Source organism: Rhinolophus sinicus, linkage group LG01, assembly GCF_036562045.2.
Source record: "Rhinolophus sinicus isolate RSC01 linkage group LG01, ASM3656204v1, whole genome shotgun sequence".
Taxonomy (NCBI): Eukaryota; Metazoa; Chordata; class Mammalia; order Chiroptera; family Rhinolophidae; genus Rhinolophus; species Rhinolophus sinicus.
In genome coordinates this window covers 100440846-100464519 of record NC_133751.1, presented here as the reverse complement: position 1 = coordinate 100464519, position 23674 = coordinate 100440846, and the positions used below count along the sequence as shown (strand labels likewise).

Here is a 23674-nt window from a genome sequence, read left to right as displayed (position 1 = left end):
AATGGGGACAAATTATGCCAGTCCAACCTCACGAGGCTGTGCGGGTCAAATGAGCATGTATGTTTAATCTGTTATGTGTTTTGAGTACTGTTAGAAGCCATTAAAGTGTATGGCGATAGTAGGTTATCGTCATTAAAAATCTCGTTTGAAGATGAAGTAGGCTATTACCTGAAAATCCAGGAAACATAATGTATGGTGGGAAAATATTTTCTGGGCATTTTTAGTTTAGAAAGTAGAGTTTTAGACTTTAGTACTTTCTTTTTTCTTCCTTCTTTCCTTCCTTCTTGCCGCCTAAGAGATGATACGGGACATGTCTATATGTCTTCTTGAAAATAGCCATGTATTTATGTACAATATACATATTATTAGATTTTTCAAGTTATAAATCTGACATTTATATTATAGTTTAAGCAGAAGACTGGCTGCTGATAATATCTTCTGTTATCATAAAGTTTGCTGCCTTAACCAAAATGATGTATTCTTGCCCTGCACTTTCCTGCACGATCTTCTTATTCTTGTTGGAAATCTGAATGTAAAATGCATCAAACTTAAAATTTATTCATTTTTTCCTAAGATAGACCTTGTGGTGGAAAAAACTGCTGCCTGAACTTTGTCAGAGAATAAAATGTGGTGGAGAGAAATATCAACTTTATCTGTCATCATTAAAAGGTAAGTGATCATTTTTGCTTGATTATAAATTTAACTGTGTCTTCGATTTAGTTTCCATAATTTGCTGAAGGCTTGCTTTCTCTAATTTTTTCATATTATTATTAAGTGAGGTGAAGAAGGTCTTCGCAGAACTACCGGGAGAGCTTATTTTCAGCATTTATACACTCCACCCCGTCATTTATGATATTTATCTCTTCTAGCTACAGAGTTGATGCTTTTAAGTTAATCATTTCAAACACTTTACAAGTTATCACAGTCATAGAAACTCATAACCTCAGTATTTTAAAATTTTGAATAGCTATTAAAATGATTACATTTTTATTAGTGATCTCAGTACTTAATTTACTTCATGTAGGAAATTAAGATGATTACCAGTATTAATCAAATGGTAAGCAAGTATTGAGGAAGGACAAGGTTCTCAAGGATTTAAAAGTTGAGTGTCTCTAAACTGGGCAGTATTTTGCAGCATAGGTAGTTATTTGAATTTTCATAATTCATAATCATTTGTAAATCTTGAGAGATTATATAGTTATTAAGTTCTCTACTCTTGTTCATTGTTGGCCTAATGACAAAAGGTGTGGTTATATTGATTTCAGTATTCATAGAATAGTAGAAATTGATAGTGTTGGAATTGCATTTTCCAGCTGAGACAGTTGCTTTTTAAAGTGTTAGGCAGAGCCAGTGGCCATTAAGGGTATTTTACTGAAGATCCCCATTTAAGTAAAGTTAGACATTTATGATTGGGAGGAGGTGACTGTATACTAACTTTTTGTCCTGCCCGTCTTCCTGAGTGATTTTTTGGTTTTCAGAAGGGGGAAGTGTCAGGTGGTTGATTGCCCGGCACCACTTGGATCGAGTTTATCACATAACTTTGAACTGATCGTTTGTGTTGGTGGGTCTCTTTCCAGTGCAGACATCTCATATCGTCACACCTCAGCAACACCATTACCTTCCTTAAAACTCTTTCTTCATCCTTTTCTGATCCACGTCCACAAACTCTCTACCCCTAACTTACCCGTAATCATTCCTACAAACGTTCCATTTTCCTGTGTCTTTAAAATGTTTGTGTGTACCTTGTGGGACTAAGTGCTGTGTGTGAGTTATCTTTGTTAGACTGTGGTACTTCAAGAGCTGGTATGGTGTTTTAGTGGTTTTTCACGTCACACCCGCCTTACAGGCAGTATGCCTCTCCTTGGAAAGCGTTCTGTAGCTATTGATTTCAAAGGGGAGAATCTGAATAACTTGAGGTCTATTTTCAAGGGAGCTCTTTCTGTCGGTAAGTATAGTACACCAGGAAGAGACCAGGATTGGAGTCTGGAGAATTGGAACTGCGTCCAGGTCTGCTACTTACTGAGTGACCTGAAGCAAGTCAATGTTTTAGTATCTTGGGACTAATAAGTTCAGGGTTGACTGGAGTAAAATGTTAGTCAAACTTGCAAGGTGGTAGGGTTGAAGATGGAGATCAGGGACGTATGTAATATGCTTAGGAGCTTGGGTTTCTTATCTCTAATGCAGTGTTTCTCATCCTGACACTAGACATTTTGGGAAGCCAGTGCCTTCTTCATTAGGCGACTGGGACTTCTGACACTTTTGACATTTTGGACCAAACAATGTGTGTGTGTGTGTGTGTGTGTGTGTGTGTGTGTGTGTGTGTGCAGGTGTCTCCTGTACATTTTGGGATGTTGAGCAGCATCCCTGGCCTCTGCCCCCTAAATACCTGTGGCACTGTTCTAGTTATACCAAAAAAGGGTCTCCAGCCATCACCAGATGTCCCCTAAGAGGCAAAATCATACTGGCTGAGAACCATTGCACTAATGCAGAGCCATTGAAACTGGGTTAGTAGTTGGCTTGTTTGTTTCAAGGAAATATTTATTTGTTATTGTTTTTGTGATAATCAGTTGTGTTTATTATTTAAAATTCTCATATTGTAGTAAATTACAAAAATAAAGTTTAAAAAGTTATTTAAAATCTCATCAGCCAGAAATAACAATTTTCAAAATTTGATGAATATTTTCTAGGCATGCTGGAGGATTTAAAGTGCTTTAAGGATTTAAGAAATTGACCTTCTTGGAATTATAACCTATATTAGCCCCTTACTGGTTGGCAGAAGAGGAGAATTGAGCAGTGGCAAGATTTTTGTTGGCTCTGTAACGACTCTGCACTGGCCCCTCAGCTCAGTGTTTTTGTATCTAGGATACAACTCATAGGCTCCACATTTAGGTTAAATAAACTGGTTAGATAGGAAAGCATTGGTAATTCATGCTTTTCACATGGGTTTTGAAACTAGTTAGTAGTTATTACTAAGGTTCTGTTATATGTCAACTATGCATCATTGTATTTTAATTCTCAAAGGACTGGAAGCTAGCAGATGGTTACTGCTGCTTTATTGATGAGGAAACTGGGGCTCAGGAGGTCATGTGACTTCTTTGAACTCATCCCGTTAGTGAGTAGGAAAACCTGATCCCTGCCCAAGTCTGTCTGATTCCTGAGCTAGCAATCTTTCCCATGCACCACTACTGCTTCATTCATTAACTTTTTATTAATAGCAACAGGGCATTTCATTCCTTTGTGTAAAGAAAGGGTGATTTAGGTTGCTGAATATTGGATGGTGACTTTGGATGGATGCACGCACACCTGAGCAGGAGATTTTATGTTTCAGTCACTTGGCAAGTTGAATAAGTGGTGGGCATGCAACGATCACACAAGGAGTGGCACTGAAGTACTGGGGGTGCCAAAAAAAATGTTTCCAAGTGGACACTTTGGTTAGTGTTGCTCAAGCAGTAGTTTGCCATAATCAGAAGTGTCTGGACGCTGATGGTAACCACTTTGTGCACCTCTTGTAATTGCAGAAGTCAAACGTGACTTGTATTCATCTTTAGTAATCAGTATATATTGAGTATTACAATTTTAATAGCCTTTTCCTTTATTAAAATGTGTGTACATTTTTTTTGGCACCCTCTGTATGTTTCTTGGGAACATTGTCCTTACATAACACCACCTTCTCTTCCCAGCAGAGGGCAGTGTGTATATATCAAGAAGCAATAGAATCCTAAAATTGCATAGTTACAGTTATCTTCACAAAAATGTTTACTAAATTCCTTTACATTTAAAATTTTGACTAGAGCACATTGTGTTGCAGCTTGGGAAAAAACGGTAAATGGTCATGAAAACAGATTTGTGCTTATTAATAACATGAAAATCTCATAATAGAGAGGAACTGATTTAGGAAAATGTCATCCAAAAATTCATAATATTTCCTATCCTAGCAGACAATCTTTATAAATTAGCTGCAGTATAGTTCTAACATGAAAACTTATACTCAAGCGATTGTATTTTTCTTTAGAGGATAATAGAAATTGAAAAATAATGTAATAATCCAACAATGAAATAGTAAATCCAAATTGCCTGGTGCTAATATGAAATAAACCTCAAAGGATTTTAGAAAGAATAAATAAAATCATAAGAAGTTGTAAAACCATAAAGTATTCTGTGGGTTTAAGAGACTTTTTTTTTCTTTAGTGGTTATAACATTTTGTTACTTGCACTAGCTTCTAATTGGTTGAGTGATAAGAGAATTGGATGAAAGACAGACTTTCACTTACAGGTCTAACTCAGATATTCTTTCCTGCAAACAGAAACACTGTCAGTTGTTGCTGTGGAACTAGAACTAAGGGATTTCTTGAATGTCCTTCCAGAAGATGGAACTGCAGCATTTTTCTTGCCATATCTTCTTTACTGCAGTCGAAAGAAATCATTGACTTGAAAGTATCATTTGAAAACACCACAGTGGCATATGAGACTGAATTTTTGCAAATTGACTGCCAGGTAAAAATGTAAATAAAGGATTTTCATATTGAACATGTACATATATTACAGATGCTTTTAGGTTGCTTACCTTACCATGTCACTGTATTTCATAATTTATGACCTGAATCCATTTAATTTTCCAGAATGTACAAAACTATTAGGCATAAGAATTTCCTCAAAGAAGGCATATATTTTTAAAGGTAGAGTAGAATATTCCAAGGAACATCCAATTTACTGTTGTTGGAGACATGACAATCTTTTTCATCCCAGGATCACAAAGAAACATTTTGCAAGTATGCTTGAAATAATTCACTTTTTAAAAGTTTTCTTTGAGAAAGATGTTAATGTTTCCCACAATAAAAGATTTCAAACTATTTTCTTGTTACAGTTAAAACTCATGCTGTTTTTCTGTCTGAATCAAATGAAGTAGAAGTTTACAAAGCTAACTTTCTTCCTGTCTGACTATTAACGTGATTTGTCAAATGCATGTTTTTCAGCCAAAGCCTTATTTCAATTTTTTGTTGACATGCACTCTTGCTCTTTTAGCTAGAGTGTATGTGAGAATAAAGGAATATATCATTGTATTCACAACTGTGTGTTCTTTTTGAACCTCTTACTAAACAATTTTGAGTCCAAGTTCAGTTTGTTGATAGTGTGCTTGTCTTTATTTAACGTTGGGTAAAAATGCTCCTCACCCGTCATCTGCCACAACTATATGTTAAAACTTTCCTTCTGATGGCAATGTTTATCTTTATCAGGATTTAATCTATAGAATTGTTTCTCATCTCTGCCTTTCTCCAGTTCCAGATTCACATCCATTTGACCATTTCTTCAAGGATTCACAAAACGCGGAATCATTTTATTTTATTTTTAATATTTATTTCTATTTAATTTTTATTTAATTTATTACTTTATTTTATCATATTTTGTTTTTTAATTTTACTTCCTGTACACCTGTGCCCCTATGCCCACTGGTTCATTAGGAATGATGGCAGCAGCGTGTTAGAGGGATTGATGGGGAAGCCAGTGGTTGGAAACATTTCAGTAATTCTTACAGCCTTTCCAAAGTAAGCATTCTATTCAGCACCTTCACATACATTGTTATGAATCATTAGGTTTTTTTGTGTTTTTTTTTTTTTTTTCACTTATCACCAATATATTTCTTTCAGCCAGACTTGGTCTCTATAGAAAAAGAAATATTAAGACCATTATTAAAAATAGTATATATATCATATGATTCAAAAATAAGTACACGATGCTTTAAATGTATTCTAATTTTTTTAAATGTAGTTATTTTGTTAATTAGTGTTGATTCATTTATATTTTTTGCTTTTTGTATGTTTAAAAACATCACTCTCATTCTAGTACTGCTTTATTTAAAGAAAAATTACTTCCCTACCCATAATATCCTTATAAATTATAAGGTAAAAATAGTAACTTTACAGTGGAAAAATCTGGCAGACACCTCCTTAATCAAATGCTCAAATTAACATAACCATCAAGGGAACAAATCAGCCTTTTTTGCCCCTTGACCTGTGTACTGAGAAAAACAATACCACTTCTGTGAGACTCTTGCCAAAAAAATGCATATTCCGAATCTAATCAAGAGGAAACATTAGACAAACCCAAACTGAAGGACATTCTACAAAGTGACCGCCCTGCATTTTTTTTTTTTTTTTTTAATGTCAAAGTTGTGAAAGCCAAAAAAAAGACAGAGAAACTATTCCAGACCCAGGGCGACTAAGTAGACATGCTAATTGATACAATGCATAGGCGGGATTTTCTTTTCTCTGTGAAGAACATGATTAGAATAATTGGTGAAATTTAAAAAGAGTCTGAAGTATTGAATCATTCTTGATTTCCTGGTTTTGATAGGTGTGTTGTGTTTATGTATGAGAATATCCTTGTTTTTAGGAAATATGAGTATGTATATTTACAATATATTGTGTGTGTGTGTGTGTGTGTGTGTGTGTGTGTGTGTGTATGTGTGTGTGGAGAGAGGGAAATAGAGAAAAGGATAAAGCAAATGTGACTGCAATATGTTCACATTTGGGGGGTCTGGGTGAAAGGTATATGGAATTTTATTTTTAAATTGCTCTTGCAATTTTTCTGTGTCTGACATTATGTCCAAAAAAGCTTAAAATTTTTATTTTCATTTAATTAATACGTGGCTAGGTATTTACCAAGCAGACTATTGTACTGGATTTGGTTACTTACTAGAAATATAGGATATACAGCAAGCTTTATTTCTACAGACTACTCCAAAAGATTATCTGACTCGTAAAAATGTCACAGTCTAAAAAAAAGTATCTTTTATATTTGTCACAGGAGGTCTTCATTATGCTTCCTCTGGTAGGGGAAATGAAGCATTACATTAAGTATGACAGGATATCCACAATTTTTTTTTACTAATTTTTTTTTTGGGGGGGTAGAGGAAATTGTCTGTCTCCTGGTATATAATATTGAAAGATTTCACTTTAGCCTCATGTGCTCTTCTTGTCTGTATCACAGTAGGAAGAAATTTGTCTAAGATTCAGAATTAATATAGACTTGCCCAGAGCTTTATCAAACTTTTATTTAAAGATATTTCAGACTGATAATTATGAGGCCCCATTTTTCTGTATATAGTTTAAACTATCTTTTTTATCCATTACTGATTCTTTCAGTCCTATGCGATGCCTTTTCTCTTTGTAAATGCCAAATTTCTCTTTAATCTTTTTTCCAACGTGTGTTTTCCCTTCACATCTGCTATTTGTTCTACAGTTTCTCGATGATTTTTAAAAAAAACAAAAAAGAACAGTGCCCCTCTTTTATTATTTTTTTTAATTGAAATGTATTGGGGTGACAGTGGTCAACACAACTACATCCAAGCAAGCAATCGTCTCACTCTTGTCATTCTAGGCTTGTAATGCGGGAGGGTTAGCCTATCTGTGTAGGGTTAGGTCCATTGCATGTCAGCCATTTGTGTACAGAAGTTCCTCTCACTGTTTCCTTGTTCTTGGTTATTTTTCTGAGCAGGACCATCCTGTGTGGTAAACGTGTGCTAATGTTCTTTAAAAACTAAAGTTTTCTTGCTCATTTTTGACTCTTCACCTTGTTCACTAGTTACTGGCATTAAACCCAGTGGCTTATTTGCCCGTTTGAGTCTTTGGTGTTCTGGTGCTCTCAGTACCACTCTGTAATAATGGGTTTTAACAGAAGTAGTTTTCCATGGTACAAGGTGTTTACCAGGAGAAATTAAAACTTTACATTTGCACTAATAGTTGATATTCCAGTGATTTTTAATTTTTGAAATATATTTACTTCTATATTTTCTTCCATTTATATGTTCCCTTTTATGCCTATTTTTAGGAGGAAAAACAAGTTTGTTTGCTTTTTTCTACATAATTTCCCCCTGTTGGAATTGCCATTGCCAATTCCAACAATTCTGAACTCAGAAGACCCAGGAAAGACCAAGGCCTGCAACCACAAAGCAAGAATTTCATTCGTCATACAACATATTGCATTAGTGTTTATTCACAAAAGAGTTGTTTGTTTTCCTGTGGTTTTGTTTGTGTGTGTGGTGTGTGAGTGTGTGTGTGTGTGTGTGCACGCACTTATCTGTACCTACATAGGAGGAAGTGTTGCTGCTGGGATTGGGGGAGCAGGGAATTTATATTCTATTTTGTTCCTGGATCTTTCCTATGGTCTGAATGTATCTCCCTCACCCCCAAATTCATATACTGAAAACCTAATGTCCAAGATGGTGGTGTTAGGAGGTGGCGCCTTTGGAAGCTGATTATGTCATGAGGGTGGAGGCCTCGTAAAAGAGACGCCAGGGAGCTAGCTTGACCATTCTGCCATGTGAGGATACAATGAGTCTCGAACCCGAAAAAGAGCCCTCACCTGAGTATGCTGGCACCCTGATTCCAGACTAATAGCCTCCAGGACTGTGAAAATAAATTTTTGTTCTTTATAAGCTACCCAGTCTGGTATTTTGTTATACCAGTCAAATAGACTAAGACAATCTTTCACAAACAGTAATTAAGAATGCCCCTCTCCCCTCAGAAGCATGAGAGACTGTTCTGCCTGATTGTATATTTGAAATTACATTATTTGGGGGCTTTTTGGTCAGGTCGGGGTGGGGAGCTTTTTTGCCAGGTACTACCAAAAAAAATGTTTTAAAAGAGATATTAAATTCTAAATGTTTCTATAAGACATGGTTAGTTCCTTAAATAATACAACTGATCTTCTACATCAGTTCTAAGTATAATTACACCACATCAAATTGGTGTCAATTTGTGCTAGCTTTGAGAGTATTGGTGCTGTTTTCAGAACCAACTGTCATAAAAATCAGCATCCCACACCATTTAGCAGGAAAGAAAAAATTCCTGTTCAGAGGTAGAGAAGGAAGAAAGGGTAGCAAATTCACAAATGCTTCACATTGGGGAAAGGACTTCGGCAAAGGAGTACATCTTAATTATCTTCATGATACATGACTTCTGGAATCACTAACATGATACTCACCTTCATTTGGCAGAACGGTGTAAGTGGTTTCCATTCCAGCATGAATGTGGTCTGTCACGTGACAGTGGAGTAACCAGATCCCAGGTGTCCTTGGAAACATTTCTAGCGTTTGGTATGTCCCAGGGAAAATGTCAAAGACATCAGAACTATAAATGCCCCTGTGCTTAATTAGAAAAATGACAAATATTGTATAATGTTTATTATATGTGAGAATTCATTCAAATAATCTCTCATTGGCCAGCTCAGGGATATTAGAAACATGGATAGATCTGTTTAAAAAATGAGACCCTGCATACATCTACTTTTAATACAAACAGTGAGATATGTGGTCCTTGTATTCCTGCTAAACCCTCAGCACTGTGGGCCATCAGGTGAGTGTGAAGGAAAGATGTGATGACATTGAACCCATCAATCAGGACTGCCTGTTACCTCTTACACTTGGGCTCTGGTTTGCCTTTTTATTGGAGCATTTGTGTTAGACAAGGGAACTGAGCTGGGGCCCCATTTCCCCTAATCTCACTGTTGCTCAACCTATCCTAGATTAACTTGTCTGGGGCAGATAGGATAAGGAAGGGAGCAGAAAAGGGCACCGATGGAAAAACCAAAACTAGAGGTAGTTCAGGTGGAACTAGACACAATGTCCTTGGCGTGTATTTCCGTAGGGATAGAATTAAAAATCCAGTAACAATAGAACATCTATATAAATCAAAATACAGATAATTAAATAGCCTTTCTGCAGTGTGCTTTTTGGTGGCTTCTGAATTTTCCACATTAACTCAAAGATAAGAAAACAGCATTTCCAAAAGGGATGTTGATTCCTGCTGAAACAAGTACTGGGTGAGAAGTAGAAGGATTGAGATCTAGGGACCAATGAGTCACATGGCAACAAACATGATCTTGTTCATTTCAGGTCATTTAAGATCTGGAGCTTAGAACAAAGGATATAATAAAGCTTTGTCTATCACTTGAGCATCCCTACTCTCTCTACTAATAATTCCGTTCAAATGCCTGTCCGAGAACATGTGAGCAGAACTCCATGAAAATCCAAGACAACTGCAAATCGCAGGAAGAGCCCCAGATTTAACAAAGGTTGGTAATGGCAATTGAAATTGCTATGTGCCACATTCTTAGAAAAGAATTTAGTTGTCTCTTGAAACTTTGAACTTTTTATAAGTCTCTCTGAGGAAATATTTTCATTTGTATCAAGACATTTTCAAATAGAGCACGAACAATGACCGTGGACAACTCTTACCTTGTATCCGAAGCTGTGGCCATGGAAGTGGACTGAGTGCAAGTCTATTTCATTGCCCATTCCCATCAGATACCAGTTGACTTCATCTCCCACATGCATTGTGAGGCCTTGTAGGTTCCCAAACATCCTTCCGTTAATAGCTGGGGAAAGCATAGGATTTTCATATTACCTTTCAGGATATTTTACACTAAGAGCTATTTCACATAAAATATGATTATTAGATTAATGAAATGGATACTTTAAGGTCACATGTCCCATAGCTGTTGTAGTCACTTAGCACCAAAAGCCTTACTCCTAATTTTGAGTTTATTTAAAAGGGAATGAGATTTCGGAATTGGGAGAGAAGTTAGTGGATGATTTTGAATATAGTCCCCTTTTTACTTGGAACAGAATTCTACCTCATGTACAAAGTGAGGCAGAAGCGGTTTATTGCAAAAATGAAACAAGTGAATAGTCTTCAAAGTAATTTTATTTGAAAGAAGAAAAGGGAAAAAACAGGTTTTAGAATAATGTATCATACCGTGCATTTTATTGCTTTCTATAAATTCATCATCATCTTTCTTTACTTTCTCAGGGTGCTCGGAGTATGTTTTGATGTTGTCATCTAAGTACCAAGATTCATTCTCATCAAAAACAAAAAATAGAAGGAAAAATTCCAGTTTCTTTATGGGATTCACTACTTTCAGGTAATGTCTCCGACAAACAATCAGTGGGCCAATCAATCCACTGTAGAGATCCTGAAAAAAAGCAAAAACTTCAGTCATCCTTGTGATACAGGTCAGGATTTCAGAGAGTTGGGACCTTATTGCCCACGACCTCAGGAACTGGAGCAGGACTGATTTAGGTAGCAGACTTTGCCCACTGTAGTGCTGTCAAGTCAGTGACTTGCCACTTGAAGTTGTTCAATGGGAGCAGTGGTGAGTTGCACGTAGGTTTTATGGATGATGCTGAAGTAACAAATGTGTGCAAAGACCAGATACTGGTGCAGCTAATGAGCAGCAATGTAAAAGAACCACAAACGAACAGTGCTGGTTTGCCTATCTCAGAAGCCAGGCACGTGCCAGTCACTAAAAATCCAGAGATTCATCAGACAAAGCCTCTGCCCTCCAGGAACTCAGTCTAGTGGGGGAAATAGAGGAATAGAAGAAATGAACCACTTGATGCGGTGGAGGGACACACAGGGCTAATGAACACAGAGGAAGAAGACCGCAATTGACTAACATGTACAGGAAGTTTGATTTGGCTGAGTAGTGGCAGATTAGTTCTTCAGGGCCTTTGAGTTGTATCATGTTAAGGAATTTTAGATTTTGTCTTGTGGGTCACAGGTAGCCATTGAAAAATTGAACAAGGAATGACAGCATATTTGCATTTTACACTAATCATCCTGCTGGTGAAGGGAAAGAAGGCTTGGAAGGGGAAGAGTCTGGAGATTAGGAGGCCATTGAGGTAGTTGAGGCAAATTATAAGGACCTGATCTATGGAGATGGAGAAGAGGAACGGACGGAGCTCTATGCAGGTGGGTGAATTGCCTGGGTGAGCTGGGGGGAAGCATTAGATACTTCATATCCAGGGTTAGAGCTTGAACAACTGAGTAGATTTGTGCTTGTGGTGCTATTTTTCGCAATAGGAAATACAGGAGGAAGTAGAGAAAGATCTCAACTTCCATTTTAGAGTTGCTGAATTTCTAGTGCCTGTAGAACATGGCTGATGGAGATGTTCAGTTGGCAAGTGTACAGACAAGTCTGGAACTCAGGACTGAGATTTGGATCAGAGATTTAATTCTACAAAAGAATTTTGGGACATAAGGTATAAAAATGTCAAATCACTGTATTATACACCTGAAACGAATATACCTAATATAATATTGTATACCAACTCTACTTAAATAAACAAATACATAATTATAAAAAGAATTGTACATGTTGTGTTGTAGTTGAGTGTTTTGTTGGCTTTGAAATATTTAATCAAACAGCAATGTCAGTTGTGCTGTGGTTGACTGGTGAGGTCAGCATTTTCATTACGTAATAATAGAGCTCTAAAATCATGTTCCTCAGTTCTCTGAGTTTAATGTATTTTCAGATCAAAAGGGAAATAAAATACTGTATTGATTAATGTTTAATTCTGTGCTATTCATAATCAGCAGTCATAGAGTTAATACAGTTATAATTGTATCCTTAAAAACAAACAACCCACCCCCCAAAAAATGAAACCAAAGTGAATTGCAGAGCAGCCTTCTTTCCTGGGATTTGACCATAGAATTGGACCACAGGAAAACTATAACCTCATCTTCCTTCAATTGTGTGTCCATTTTGGGAATTTTTACAAAACACAAATGATTTAAAATTTACCTTAACTCGATCCACAGTTGAATAGTAAGCCCATGGAATACAAGCAGAATCCTCTGTTCCACCTCCAGATCTGTCTGGAATTTTCCATTTGTAAGTGCGAGTTTCACCTAAATTAATCAAGTGTTGATGTGTCTGATTATAGTTGGTATATATTTGATACACACACACACACACACACACACACACACACACACACACTAACTCTTGATAACCAATGACCCAGAAACTGGAAATGTCACAGTAATTAGTTTTAAAAAGCAGTGGTACTCAAAGCTGTTTTCAGGAATTTCGTTTTAAGACAAATGGTAAGACACTTTTATATCTTCTTTATCAGTTATGAATTAACTAGCCATGACAGATGCAATACCACAAAAGCCAGGAGGCGGTAATTCCAACATCAAAATTTAAAGAAACTTTGCAACAGATCTTTTCTTAGCTTGAAGTATATTTCTCTAATATACTTTTTTTCTTTTCAACTGTCAAGTGATTTACTCCCAGTGCTAGTGCCTTCCCTGTATCTGTGTATCTGCACTATGTGTAATTCTCTCAGCTTCACTGTGGGCTTCTAATTCTCCTTTTTCACCATTGTCCCCAGTGATTTCATGATTCCTGGTGGAGAGCCATTAGACCTTGATCTCCTGGGTCCCTGACCTGTCACAATAACCCCCACTTCAGGCTGTCTCCTTCTGTCACCATGACTCTGTCACATACCAGCCCACACCCTGACCTTGACACTTTGAAGATGGCTAGTAGTTCCACCTCCATGTCTGGCAAAGGCCTTTACTCTCTGCCATTTGCCTGGGTTCTTCCCCAGCCTGACCTCTGCTTCCAGTCACCTCAGGGCTTGTCTGCCAGCCATGGCCACTTGCTGCCCACTCCGTTTACGTAGCTCTCACCATTACATATCCATGCTGTCAGACTTTCATTAGCTGAGTCTGACAGACCTTTATTAGAGTATCAGGCAGGACACAGTCTCAAGGAATGTGGTGGACTTTTCTTTTCCCTCAAGATTCCATCTCACCCACCCCTATGTCTTCACCCTTTTCTAAGCAGAGCTTTACTGAGAATTAAGCACAGATTTACCAGCTGAACATATTGTCTCCTCATCTATACTCTTATTTTCATAAGCTGAAAAATGACATTTCCTTCTGTCCTCCATTCCCCACACCAACCTGCTCTGTCACTACAGGGCTCAAGACCCCAAACCTTGGCTGGGTCTTGACTCCTCCTCCTTCCCCAATTCCCTAATGACCAATCTTTCTGCAGGTCCTTTTAGCACCGCCTTTAAAATAGACCCAGAATATGACAACTCACTACTTCAGCTGCTTCTACCCCGGTCCCAGTCTCACCATTATTTTACCCAGGTTATTGCAGTAATCCCCTAAGTCGGGCCCACAGGCACTTATCCACACACCAGCCACCACGGCCCTTTAAAAAGATTCATTGGAGTGTCAGTCTCCAGCTGCGACCCTCACAGGGAGTTTAGAATAAAATCTAAGGTCCTAACCATGGCCTCTGAGGCCCCGTCCCTCCTATGGCACTGGCCCCCTGCCCTCCCTGCCTCCCTCTCTCTTCACATTCTTTCTCTTCTTTGCTCTGCTGTGGCCTTTGGCTGCCTTGCTGTTTCTCAGACACACACAAGTCCGCTCGAATCTCACATCTAGAATGTTCTTCCTCCACAATGTCTGGTGGCTCATTCTCCTCATTTAGGTGTCTTCACAGGTGATATCTCCTCAAAGAAGCCCTCCTGACCACCCTACCTAAAATAGCCCCATTGTTACCTATTGTCTCTCATCTACGTTCATTTTTATAGCACTTTTTATAACGTGTGTGTGTGTGTGTGTGTGTGTGTGTGTGTGTGTGTGTGTATAACTTACATAGGTAAGTTATAAGGAGACCATATATATATGTGTCTCCTTTTGGAGAATATGCGGGTCCTGAAGGCAGGGCTTTTCATTTCTATTCCCCTAAATTGAGCTATTTTAAAGAGTAACTTCTTTTTTCTCACTTGATGTATTTGGGAACTACTAAATTTCTGAGAAATGCTCCTTTCCTAGAAACCAACTTTACAACTAATAGATGAAAAATACAATTTTTATTAAAGTACAACCTTGCATTTAATCTATTTCAGCTTTTACTCTGTGTTAAATATTGAGTTCCCAGTATATTCCAGATATTGGACTAGATACTGGGGATTTAAAATGTTAAGGGGCAGCCTCCAGCCTTGGGGTCCTGTCTTTGGAGACCGGTGTGGAAACATGGGGCCACATGCTGCGCAGTAAATGCTATCAGGGGAGGCAGCATCCCTGCTGACAAACCTGAGTATTTGTAGATGTGCAGCACCATCGAGGGCTTTCCTTACAGTCCTCCTGTGGATTTTTAGCCATGTGCTGTAGTCATACACACACGCAGACACGCCTCCCTGCGTCCCCTCCTAACCAGGTCCTTCTTCACTTCCTCAGGACACACTCGTTCGGAAGGAATACCTCTCAGATAACAGTTGTTTGTGGAAAAGGAGTAACGCCTATTGTAGGCCCCTGTCCCGCCCCCCACACCTCCCCACCCCCTCCCCCCCTGTACCTGGTAAAGTTGGAGTAACTGTAGAACTCTCTGTTTTCACCCCATGGGCATGTATTGAGTAGGGCCTTGTGGCCATGTTTTTAAAGACAATATTAACTTTGTCTCCAACATCTGCATGAAGTTGTGGACCTGGCAACGGTAAAAAGCAAGAGTGGTTGATGTACCTGTCAGATTGGAAGTTCTAACTCAGTACTCAAAGCAAAGATCAGGTGACTCAGCCTTACAGCCAAGAGTCTGAGGGGTCCTCCCCACCCCATGGCTTCATGCTATAGTACTCTTAGATTTAGACCTGTTTCCAGAGGAGGCAGGATAAAAACATGAGTAATGGCTCTCTCTACAGATGGTAGTGCATCTCTTATCTAGAGTGCTATGGAGGTTTCGGCCTGAAAGTCCCTGCAGTGTAATGGCCCAATCCTGGCGAGTCAGCTGTGACCCATTCCTGGCCAGGAGTCCCGAGGCAGCCCCTGGTCTCATTTCTCAGCACTTGGACTTCCGCTCCCCACCCCCAGCATGAATTGCTGGCAGTCCTGCATCTGACAGGGTGGGTGGGGCTAGCCCTCCCATTGTTCCCTTCCAACCGATCTTCTGTCTCTGTCTGGGAGAATTACTGTGACCCTGCAAGATGCTTCTGCCTTGGGTACCACCCTCCTTGGGCTGAGGATAACCAAGCCCCAGGGGACTCTGTTAGTGTGGGAACACAGTGGGGCTGGGAGTGTCCCCTGCACTGGATGATTTTTAAGAAAATTCTCAAGACCAGTGTTGTTCGAGATCTTAGACATTCTGTCTACAAATGATTACTGAAAAACTGAAGACAACTTTTCCCCTGCCTTGTGCAAGGTGACACTTTTACCTTTTCTTATTTCCTTGTCTATATATACATTTCTTCTTGGAGTTAATCATTTACATCTTAATTTAAAAAGTAAATAGCTGTGCTATTTTTTATTTGGAGGGGTGGGATAATGGGGAGAATATGGTTAAGAATTTCAATAGCAAGTACTTTCTAGAATTTCACCAAAACTAAAGGCATCATCAGTTTGACAAATACCAAATATATACAATTTTATGAGTATTTCTGACAGAAATAAGTAATATTTTATTATGCTATATTCTTTAGTAACTATAGACTTCTCATTTTATTGAATAACTGTGATTTTTATTTTTTGACGATCTAATGTGCTTTATTAAATGATTCATGAACAGAGCAGCATCCTATCTGGCAACTAGAACTCTCCTGTTTTTTATTTTTCTTGGAATATCTTTGATATATGAACCAAGAAAATTAAGCCCATAAGCATGGACCATCACTGCACACGGAAGCACGTCCCTGACCCACACCATATGAACTGGAGCTGTTACAGTACCTAGAACTCCCAGATGTTTCTCTTCGGCTTTTCTCGCCACTGGCACGCGGAACGTGTTATCAGTATATTGCCGATACACAGCTTTCTTGTACTTTGAGCCTATGTAAAATTCTTCCTTATCTAAAAATGCATTGGAAACACTTAAAAAAAAATACACACAACTAAGGTTAGTATTTGTCTTAATGAAAGTGGAAGGTGAGTTTTAAATTTTAAATACTGAGCAAGCAAACAGTTTTTATTTAAGTCATTATGCTAGTTTTTAATATCACTCTCCCCAGCAAGAAAGAATGACTTTGAAAATAGACCGGTGTGGTAGAAAGTATACCTAGCTAGACGTGGGGCCATCTGAGTCCTGGCCCTGACTCTGCCACCAGCTAAAATGACCCTCAGCTAGTCATTGCCTGTTGGAGCCTCTGTTTCTTCACCCCTAAAACAAGGTATTCTATGAGATGATTGCTAAGGTTTTTTGTATAGCACTAAAATTTTGTGGGTCCAGATTTCACCAATAAAGTGTTCTTTGGTTACTGCAATGTTTCTGATCTGTAGGAACTGAAATGACCATGTTTTTCTAAATGTTCCTTTACCTAGAGTTTGTATTGACTCCTAATGCTGCTGGAGCCTTTTGACTATTTTACCCCAATCACTGAAATAAACTCTTACTCCTTTACACTGCAAATCATACTCACCATCACAGTCAAACTAGCCAGCTAACCATTGCTTAGCTACAAGTTGCCAGTCATGTTGTGCACCCCAGATTGAAACACATGTCCACCCCAATCTCTCTAATCACATCCTCAGAGGGTTAGTGCAGGACGTGTGAGATGACATATGAGGGAAAGTGCTTGGAAAAGTACAAAAGGTTGAAGCTCCAATCACTATCCTTAACTTACATTTATTCATACTGAACTTCTTTTTACATTTTCATAATGCACTTGTTATTGGTAGTTTTGAAGGCAGAGACCGTATCTGCTATACTGCCCTTAAGAATTTAATGTATTCTTCCCATACATAATAGTTTTAAGAATGTGAAATAACTGATTACTAGACTAATAATTAAATATTTGGAGGAAAGATAAGATAAACAGCACATACAGGGGTGCCAAAAAATGTACATATTTGAAGAGATGTTATCTATTTATTACTTTTTGAAGTTGAATTGAATTACAGTAGCAATGTGTAGTATGACATTCGCTCAAAAGATGGCATTAATCAAACGAATTCTAGCGTCATTCATTGTATTAAAATTTTAATAGTTTTTTCCTTTCTTAAAATGTGTATACATTTTTTGGCACCCTCTGTAGTTGGCAAGGAAAATAATATTTGAGCTCTGAATTTAGGCATTAATTTTGATTTAAGTTTGAAAATCAGTGACAAAGCAAGAATGTGCCCATGAATGTGAGAAGACAGTCCAATAGAAGTGAAAGTAAGATGAGTATTACGAAGAATCAAATGAGAAATGGAAATTTTCCTGTGAGAAAATCGAGAGAAGCAGAAATCAAGGAGGAAGGATTTCTAGGTAGTGTTTTGTGGTTATTGTTTAATGCAACTGTTTGTTTTACTACAATGAGCATAAATCTTACTTCTCTGAAAGAAACTAAAAAAAAAAAAAAAAAGAGGGAAATCAGAGTCTAGAGAATTACTTCAGCTCTTGTAAGTGATGCAGCTCCTTTTCCCACTTCCTACTTGGGGAGTAATCCCATTCCACCTCCACTGCTGCGATGTAGTAGGTCCTCTCTCCCAGGTATAAGGTTGGATGCTCGGGCAGCTGCCTGCATTTGTTCACAGTATATTTTTGCTTCATGCCTCCTGTGTAGTGATCAGTTGTGAGGCACTCAACATCAAAAGTCCCTGGAAAGGTAAATAAGAAAGCATGTCACTCCTTTGCTCACTGCCTGCTGTGGCTCCTCACCTCACTCAGAATCAACACCAAAGTCCTTACGGTTGCCTGGGTTACATGAACGGGCTTTTTCCGCCTAGCACTTACTCTGCTCAAGCCACATAGGCCTCTGCTATTCTTAGGACAGGTCAAGGGTGTGTCTGCCTCAGGGCCTTTGCATACATGTGCTGTTTCCTCTGCTTGGAACATTCTGTCCAAAATATCCACATGGCTCTTGCACTCATTCAAGCCTCTCCTTAATTGTCACCTCCTTAGAGAATCTTTACTCAGCTCCCCCCATAAGTCACTAGCCCCTTCTTCTGCCCAATTTTTCTTCGTAGTACTTATAATCATTTGATACTTGCTTGTTGTCTGTCCTCCTGCATTAGAATTTCATCTCCATGAGAGCAGACACTTTATTACTCTTTTGTTTACTGTTGTATTTACAGTTGTCTAATGAATGAAGGAATAGGTGACACTGGAACTGTCTTACGTTTTAGTGGCACATAATGAACCAAATAAAGCCTGAAGTAAGTCAGCATATCTTCACATTTTGGTTAAAATTCTTTCTTTTTTTGTGTTTTAGTTTGTTTTTCAGAGCCAGGCCTGTAGGTTTCTCTGAAGTTGTATGGCTATAGTTCTAGTATAGGACATTGAGTTGTAAATACCTGACAAGCCAACACTAACTACATCTAGGCTACAGAGACTTGATGAGGAGTTTAGATGCAGAGCCTTTGTGGGAGCCATCCCCTTTCTAGTCTGGTTTGCCAGCTCTCTAAAAGGGCCATAATTTAAAAGGAGACTGTCTTGAGGATTCTGCTTTGTGGAAATGACAGGAATCAGTCCACTCTTGTGTCACTCTCTTCCCTCCCACCAACAAACAGAAAATGACCTATCTGGCATGTAATGGCCCTGACTTGCTCCCCCAAGGGAAAGAAGGGTACTCGAGAGGCTTGGGGAAGGGATGAGCTTATCATCCAACACAAGATTTTAAACCAAAACCTCAGGAATTGACCAAAGAGAGACTTTTCTTGACTTTAAAGAAATATACCTGCAGTGTCGGGCTGCATGGAGAGTGTAAGACTTGTTTGAGGAAAGAGGTTTGCTGTGTCTCTCCTTTCTCCTCTTGACGTATATGTATTTCCTGAAAAATAAATCCCGTGTACATCGGCCTCATTTCCAACACTGAATAAGTACCACACGACCAAATCTCCTTGGCACATGTTGAGACCAGGCTGATTCCCGTACATAAATCCATTTATGGCTGTAGAAAGGTGGGAAATAACATTTTGAAAGTGGTTTACCTTATGCCCTACTACCTGACAACCTCCCACACTCTCCAGAGCCAACTTTGTTTATTTAATTTTAAAAGACCCATCCAGGCTTGTCTACCCCTTTACGTGTCAGGACTGGCTCTGCAACTCAATGCTCTCCCCAGCCATTCCAGAGCCAAAACCAACAGAGCTGAGGCAGGGTTCTGGAAGTTGTGTGCCCACGGGAATACTCTGTCCTTCCCAGCTAGCCACTTCTCAGTTCTCTCACACGTCATGTTTGTGAATACCCAAATATGTGAGTAATAACAGCTTTTCCTGGGCACCATAGACTGGGAATGGATTTGTGGTTCCAAATGGAAAATTCTCTGATTCATCTTGAATAACAAGGCAAAGTATTTGCAGGAAGTTTTCTTATTTCCAATAGGTAATGTCTCCTCCAAATTTTTAAAAATACAAAATAAAAAGGAATATTTTAAAGATTGTGGGTAATGTGACTAGCTAGTATCAATCCAACTTAAAAACAAAAAGAAAGTCTGTAACACAAGTTCATGCTTTTGTTCTTGCTACAGTGATTTTCACATGAGGTCCGTTAGCACTCTGGCTGTTTTGAACAATTAGCTCACTGTCTCTGAACCCTAACTGTACTTTAGAATTACACTGGGAGCTAAAAATAAATCTGAGGCTAGGTTTCAATTAAATAAAAATCTCTGGAGATTGTCCTGGGCATTTAAAAAGCAGTTTTAATAGTTTCTGAAAGCTCCCAGGTGAGTCTACTGTGTAGTCAAGGGTGAGAATCTGAAGTCCACTGAGATCAGAGACCACATCTTTCTTCACATTAAATAACAAAATGAGCCTGTCATTATTAAACTACAGATGAAAAAAGTATCTAATCCAGTAGTTCTCAAACTAGAGTTTATATCAGAATCACCTGGAGGGTTTGTTAAACATAGATTGCTGGCCCCACACCCAAAGTTTCTGATTCAATAGGTCAGGGCTGGGGCCCCAGAATTTGCATTTCTAATAAACCCTAGGTGATGCTGAGGCTGCTGATCCAGGGACCACATTTTAAGGACCGTGCATCTAATTTACATATTTTGTATGTTTCACCCTGTGTCACGCAGGAACTCAGCTCCCCCTCCCCACACAAGAATGCAGGATATGGTGAGGCCAAAAAGGAACACCCACGGAGTCATAGATAGGGGAGTCATACCACGATATTCTCGCTGGTGGCTGGTCGGGACACAAAAGCAAACACCCGCCAGTACCCCAACCAGGGGTCTTCCTGCATCCCAGTCTCGCTGGCAGCTGGGCGAGACACAGGAAGCAGGATCAACGTGATTTGCAGTCCACAATCCGCTTGCCAACCACACTTGCTAGCCACAATCCTCCATCCACTTCCCTGCCAACCAACCAACACCCTAGCACAGCCACAGCAGTTATATTAGTGGCTAATGGCTAACTGGTTACAGCTGATGGCCATCTGATCACAGCTGATGGCCATCTACTATCCGAGCTGGCACCTTTCCATGTGAGTTCGAGAGCCTGGAAACTGCTCTCTGGGACTCCATCCTCACACCCTGGATTAAGTGAAATGAGGAGTCATTGGTCGATAACCTGAAATAACCAGTGATACTACCCTGAAAGCACTATTGCATTTAACCATTTATTAAAACTTGATCAATGGGCAAAGCTACTAGAATTTTGCAATAATTCAAAGCATTCCATGTGCACTACTGAACTAACTTGGTAAAGTGGCAGATGATGCAGTACTCACAGTGCATCTTATTAGATTCCTGAAAGTCTTCATCTTCCTTATCTACCCGATCAGGTGCAGTTGTAAACATTTTAATATTATCATCCAGGAGTAAACTCTCATTCTCATCAAACACTGTGGGAAACAAATAGAACTCTTTGTCTACGTCTTTCTGCAAATCAAAACAAGAACAACGAGGTGAAAACAGGAGAAGTAAAGCAGAAAGACTTCCTTGCACACAATACTATTTGTGCACAAACACACTAAAGGAAAGATAAAACAGAAGTTTCCATTTCTCTTCTTAAACTGGGGCTCACAGAATACTCCAGCTGACCACCATACTTTTCATTATATCCGTGTAGTGGATTTTTGGTTCAACATGATAATCTAAGCCTCTCATTGCACCTAAAAGTTCTGACTCTCCTCTCCATACCTTCCTGCTAGCTCTGCCAATATTAATTGAACACACCAAAAACAATTGTTAAAATAGGGGGGAATATACACCTGTGCTAGAAATCAGGGCAAGTGCCATCCAGACTTGTGAAAACATGGAATTTCTATAAAGCAGAGCAGATGGAAACAGATAGGGCGAGGAATCACCTTAAGGAAAGAAATAGCATGCCAAGTGAATTGAAACAGGAAGTCAAACAGCCTCCAGCCATCCCCACAAACATTCTAGCTCCTCTTCACCATCGCTGGTGAAAAATAAAGAAGTAACAATGCTTTCTGGTCTATGAAATGATTCAGTAGTTCAGAAGATCTGCAGGCAGTCTAAGTAATCAAAGCATATGAGCCTCTGAGAACAAGTTACTCCCTCAGAGAAGATAACATTTTACAGATTATTGCACGTCTTCTTTGTTAGGTTATTTTTTCAGATCAAAAGCATGATTATCAAATTTAAAAAATCAAATTAAAGCAGAGACCTGAAGGTTAGATTCTGCAAAAAATTGAATAAATAATAGTGATGATCTTAAGAAAGCTCCCGTAAATCAAGAAAAGATTCAAAGATAAAAAATATACACATAGCAGAGAGGAGTTATAAAATGAAAAAGACTAGAGTATTCAGATTCAAAAGTTTCACTGAAAACAAAGCAAAATTAGTAACCGACCTTATACCTAAAAATGTTCTGGTAAGATTTTTGTACTACAGAGAGAGAAAACAGAAAGATATTCTCAGATGTGTAAGGATTCCAATAGGGGACAGCTACAATCGCTTATATAATAATCTACAGAGAAAACTTCGGTGAAAGTTAACATGTGACATTTTCTGATCAACAAAACTAAAAATTAATAATAAAAGCACAAAAGTTAAAAATTAAAATGATCGTATTTGATCTAAATAACTCTTAGAACAAAGAGGAAACAAAGATGATTTACTAAGTATTTGGTAAATAATGTCCATGAAGACACTATGCGCCCTGCATGTAACATAACTAAACATATAAACTGAGTCTCAAATGCTTTTTATTTTAAGCAAAACTAAATAAAAATAAATTTTGTAAATATCTAAATATTTTAGAAAAATAAAATTAAAAAGAAGGAAGAAATTAATAAAGACAAAAACAGAAATTAAAAAAATTAAAACACAAATTAAAATAGCTAAACTGAAAAACGTATTTTTTGAAAAATCAATAAAATACACAAAACTGGCAAGTCTAATTTAAAAAATTGAGATAGAACCCAAATATTCCACATTAAAAATGAAAAAGAAATATAACTACATGTATGGGGGAGAAAAAGTTAAGACCATTATGTACAGTACATGTGATCAGTTGACTTAGAAGGAGGCACCAGACGAGACCAATATCCATAGGTGAAATAAAAACAGTGATTAAAACATAAATAACATAACTTCTTCAAAGTCACAAAGTTGAAATAACTTTACAGGCAAGTTCTTTCAAATTTCTAACTAGCTGATGGGTTCATATCTATTTAAACTGTTCCAAAGTATTAAAAACATAGGAATCCTCCCAATTTATTTAATGAAGACAGTATAATCATGATATAATATTTGAAAAGGCACACAAAATTACCCTAGTATCACTTATAGATTAGGTGAAAAATTCTAAATAAAACATTACCAGATTCAACACAGAAATATATTGAAAAACACCATGATCAAGTAAAGCTTTTTTCCCAGAAGTGCAAGGATGGTTCAACATTAGGAAATCCTTTGTGCGGTTGATCACACTTGTAGGTCAAAGGAGAAAAGAAATATGTTTTATATATCTTTTGTTATTTTATTAAT

The 23674-nt window shown here is 38.2% G+C and overlaps 2 protein-coding genes across 7 annotated transcripts in view; one reads left to right on the top strand and one right to left on the bottom strand.

Moving 5' to 3' along the window:
- Positions 1-5060, top strand: part of HPS3 (HPS3 biogenesis of lysosomal organelles complex 2 subunit 1) — a 36694-nt gene extending 31634 nt beyond the window's left edge. For 2 of the 5 annotated variants that reach the window (XR_012496836.1, XM_019748834.2), the window contains exons 16-17: positions 579-669; positions 4305-5060. Coding sequence is in view for 1 of the 5 variants with exons in the window: in XM_019748834.2 (XP_019604393.2) it covers positions 579-669; positions 4305-4432 (219 nt within the window). In the remaining 4 variants the exon portion in view is untranslated. Of the gene's footprint in view, positions 1-574; positions 670-4304 lie in introns of those variants that run through there. The other 3 variants (XR_002138882.2, XR_002138881.2, XR_012496838.1) reach the window with 3 other exon arrangements.
- Positions 1-23674, bottom strand: part of LOC109456504 (ceruloplasmin) — a 60488-nt gene that overhangs the window by 6364 nt on the left and 30450 nt on the right. Inside the window, exons 10-19 of one of the 2 annotated variants that reach the window (XM_019748836.2) lie at positions 21448-21598; positions 19451-19663; positions 18164-18371; positions 16524-16663; positions 15163-15291; positions 12583-12689; positions 10755-10971; positions 10235-10374; positions 8983-9145; positions 5331-5658 (exon numbers count right to left, since the gene is read on the bottom strand). In XM_019748836.2, coding sequence (XP_019604395.2) covers positions 5642-5658; positions 8983-9145; positions 10235-10374; positions 10755-10971; positions 12583-12689; positions 15163-15291; positions 16524-16663; positions 18164-18371; positions 19451-19663; positions 21448-21598 — 1485 coding nt within the window. In that variant the 3' untranslated portion in view covers positions 5331-5641. Of the gene's footprint in view, positions 1-5330; positions 5659-8982; positions 9146-10234; positions 10375-10754; positions 10972-12582; positions 12690-15162; positions 15292-16523; positions 16664-18163; positions 18372-19450; positions 19664-21447; positions 21599-23674 lie in introns of those variants that run through there. The other variant, XM_074333832.1, reaches the window with a different exon arrangement.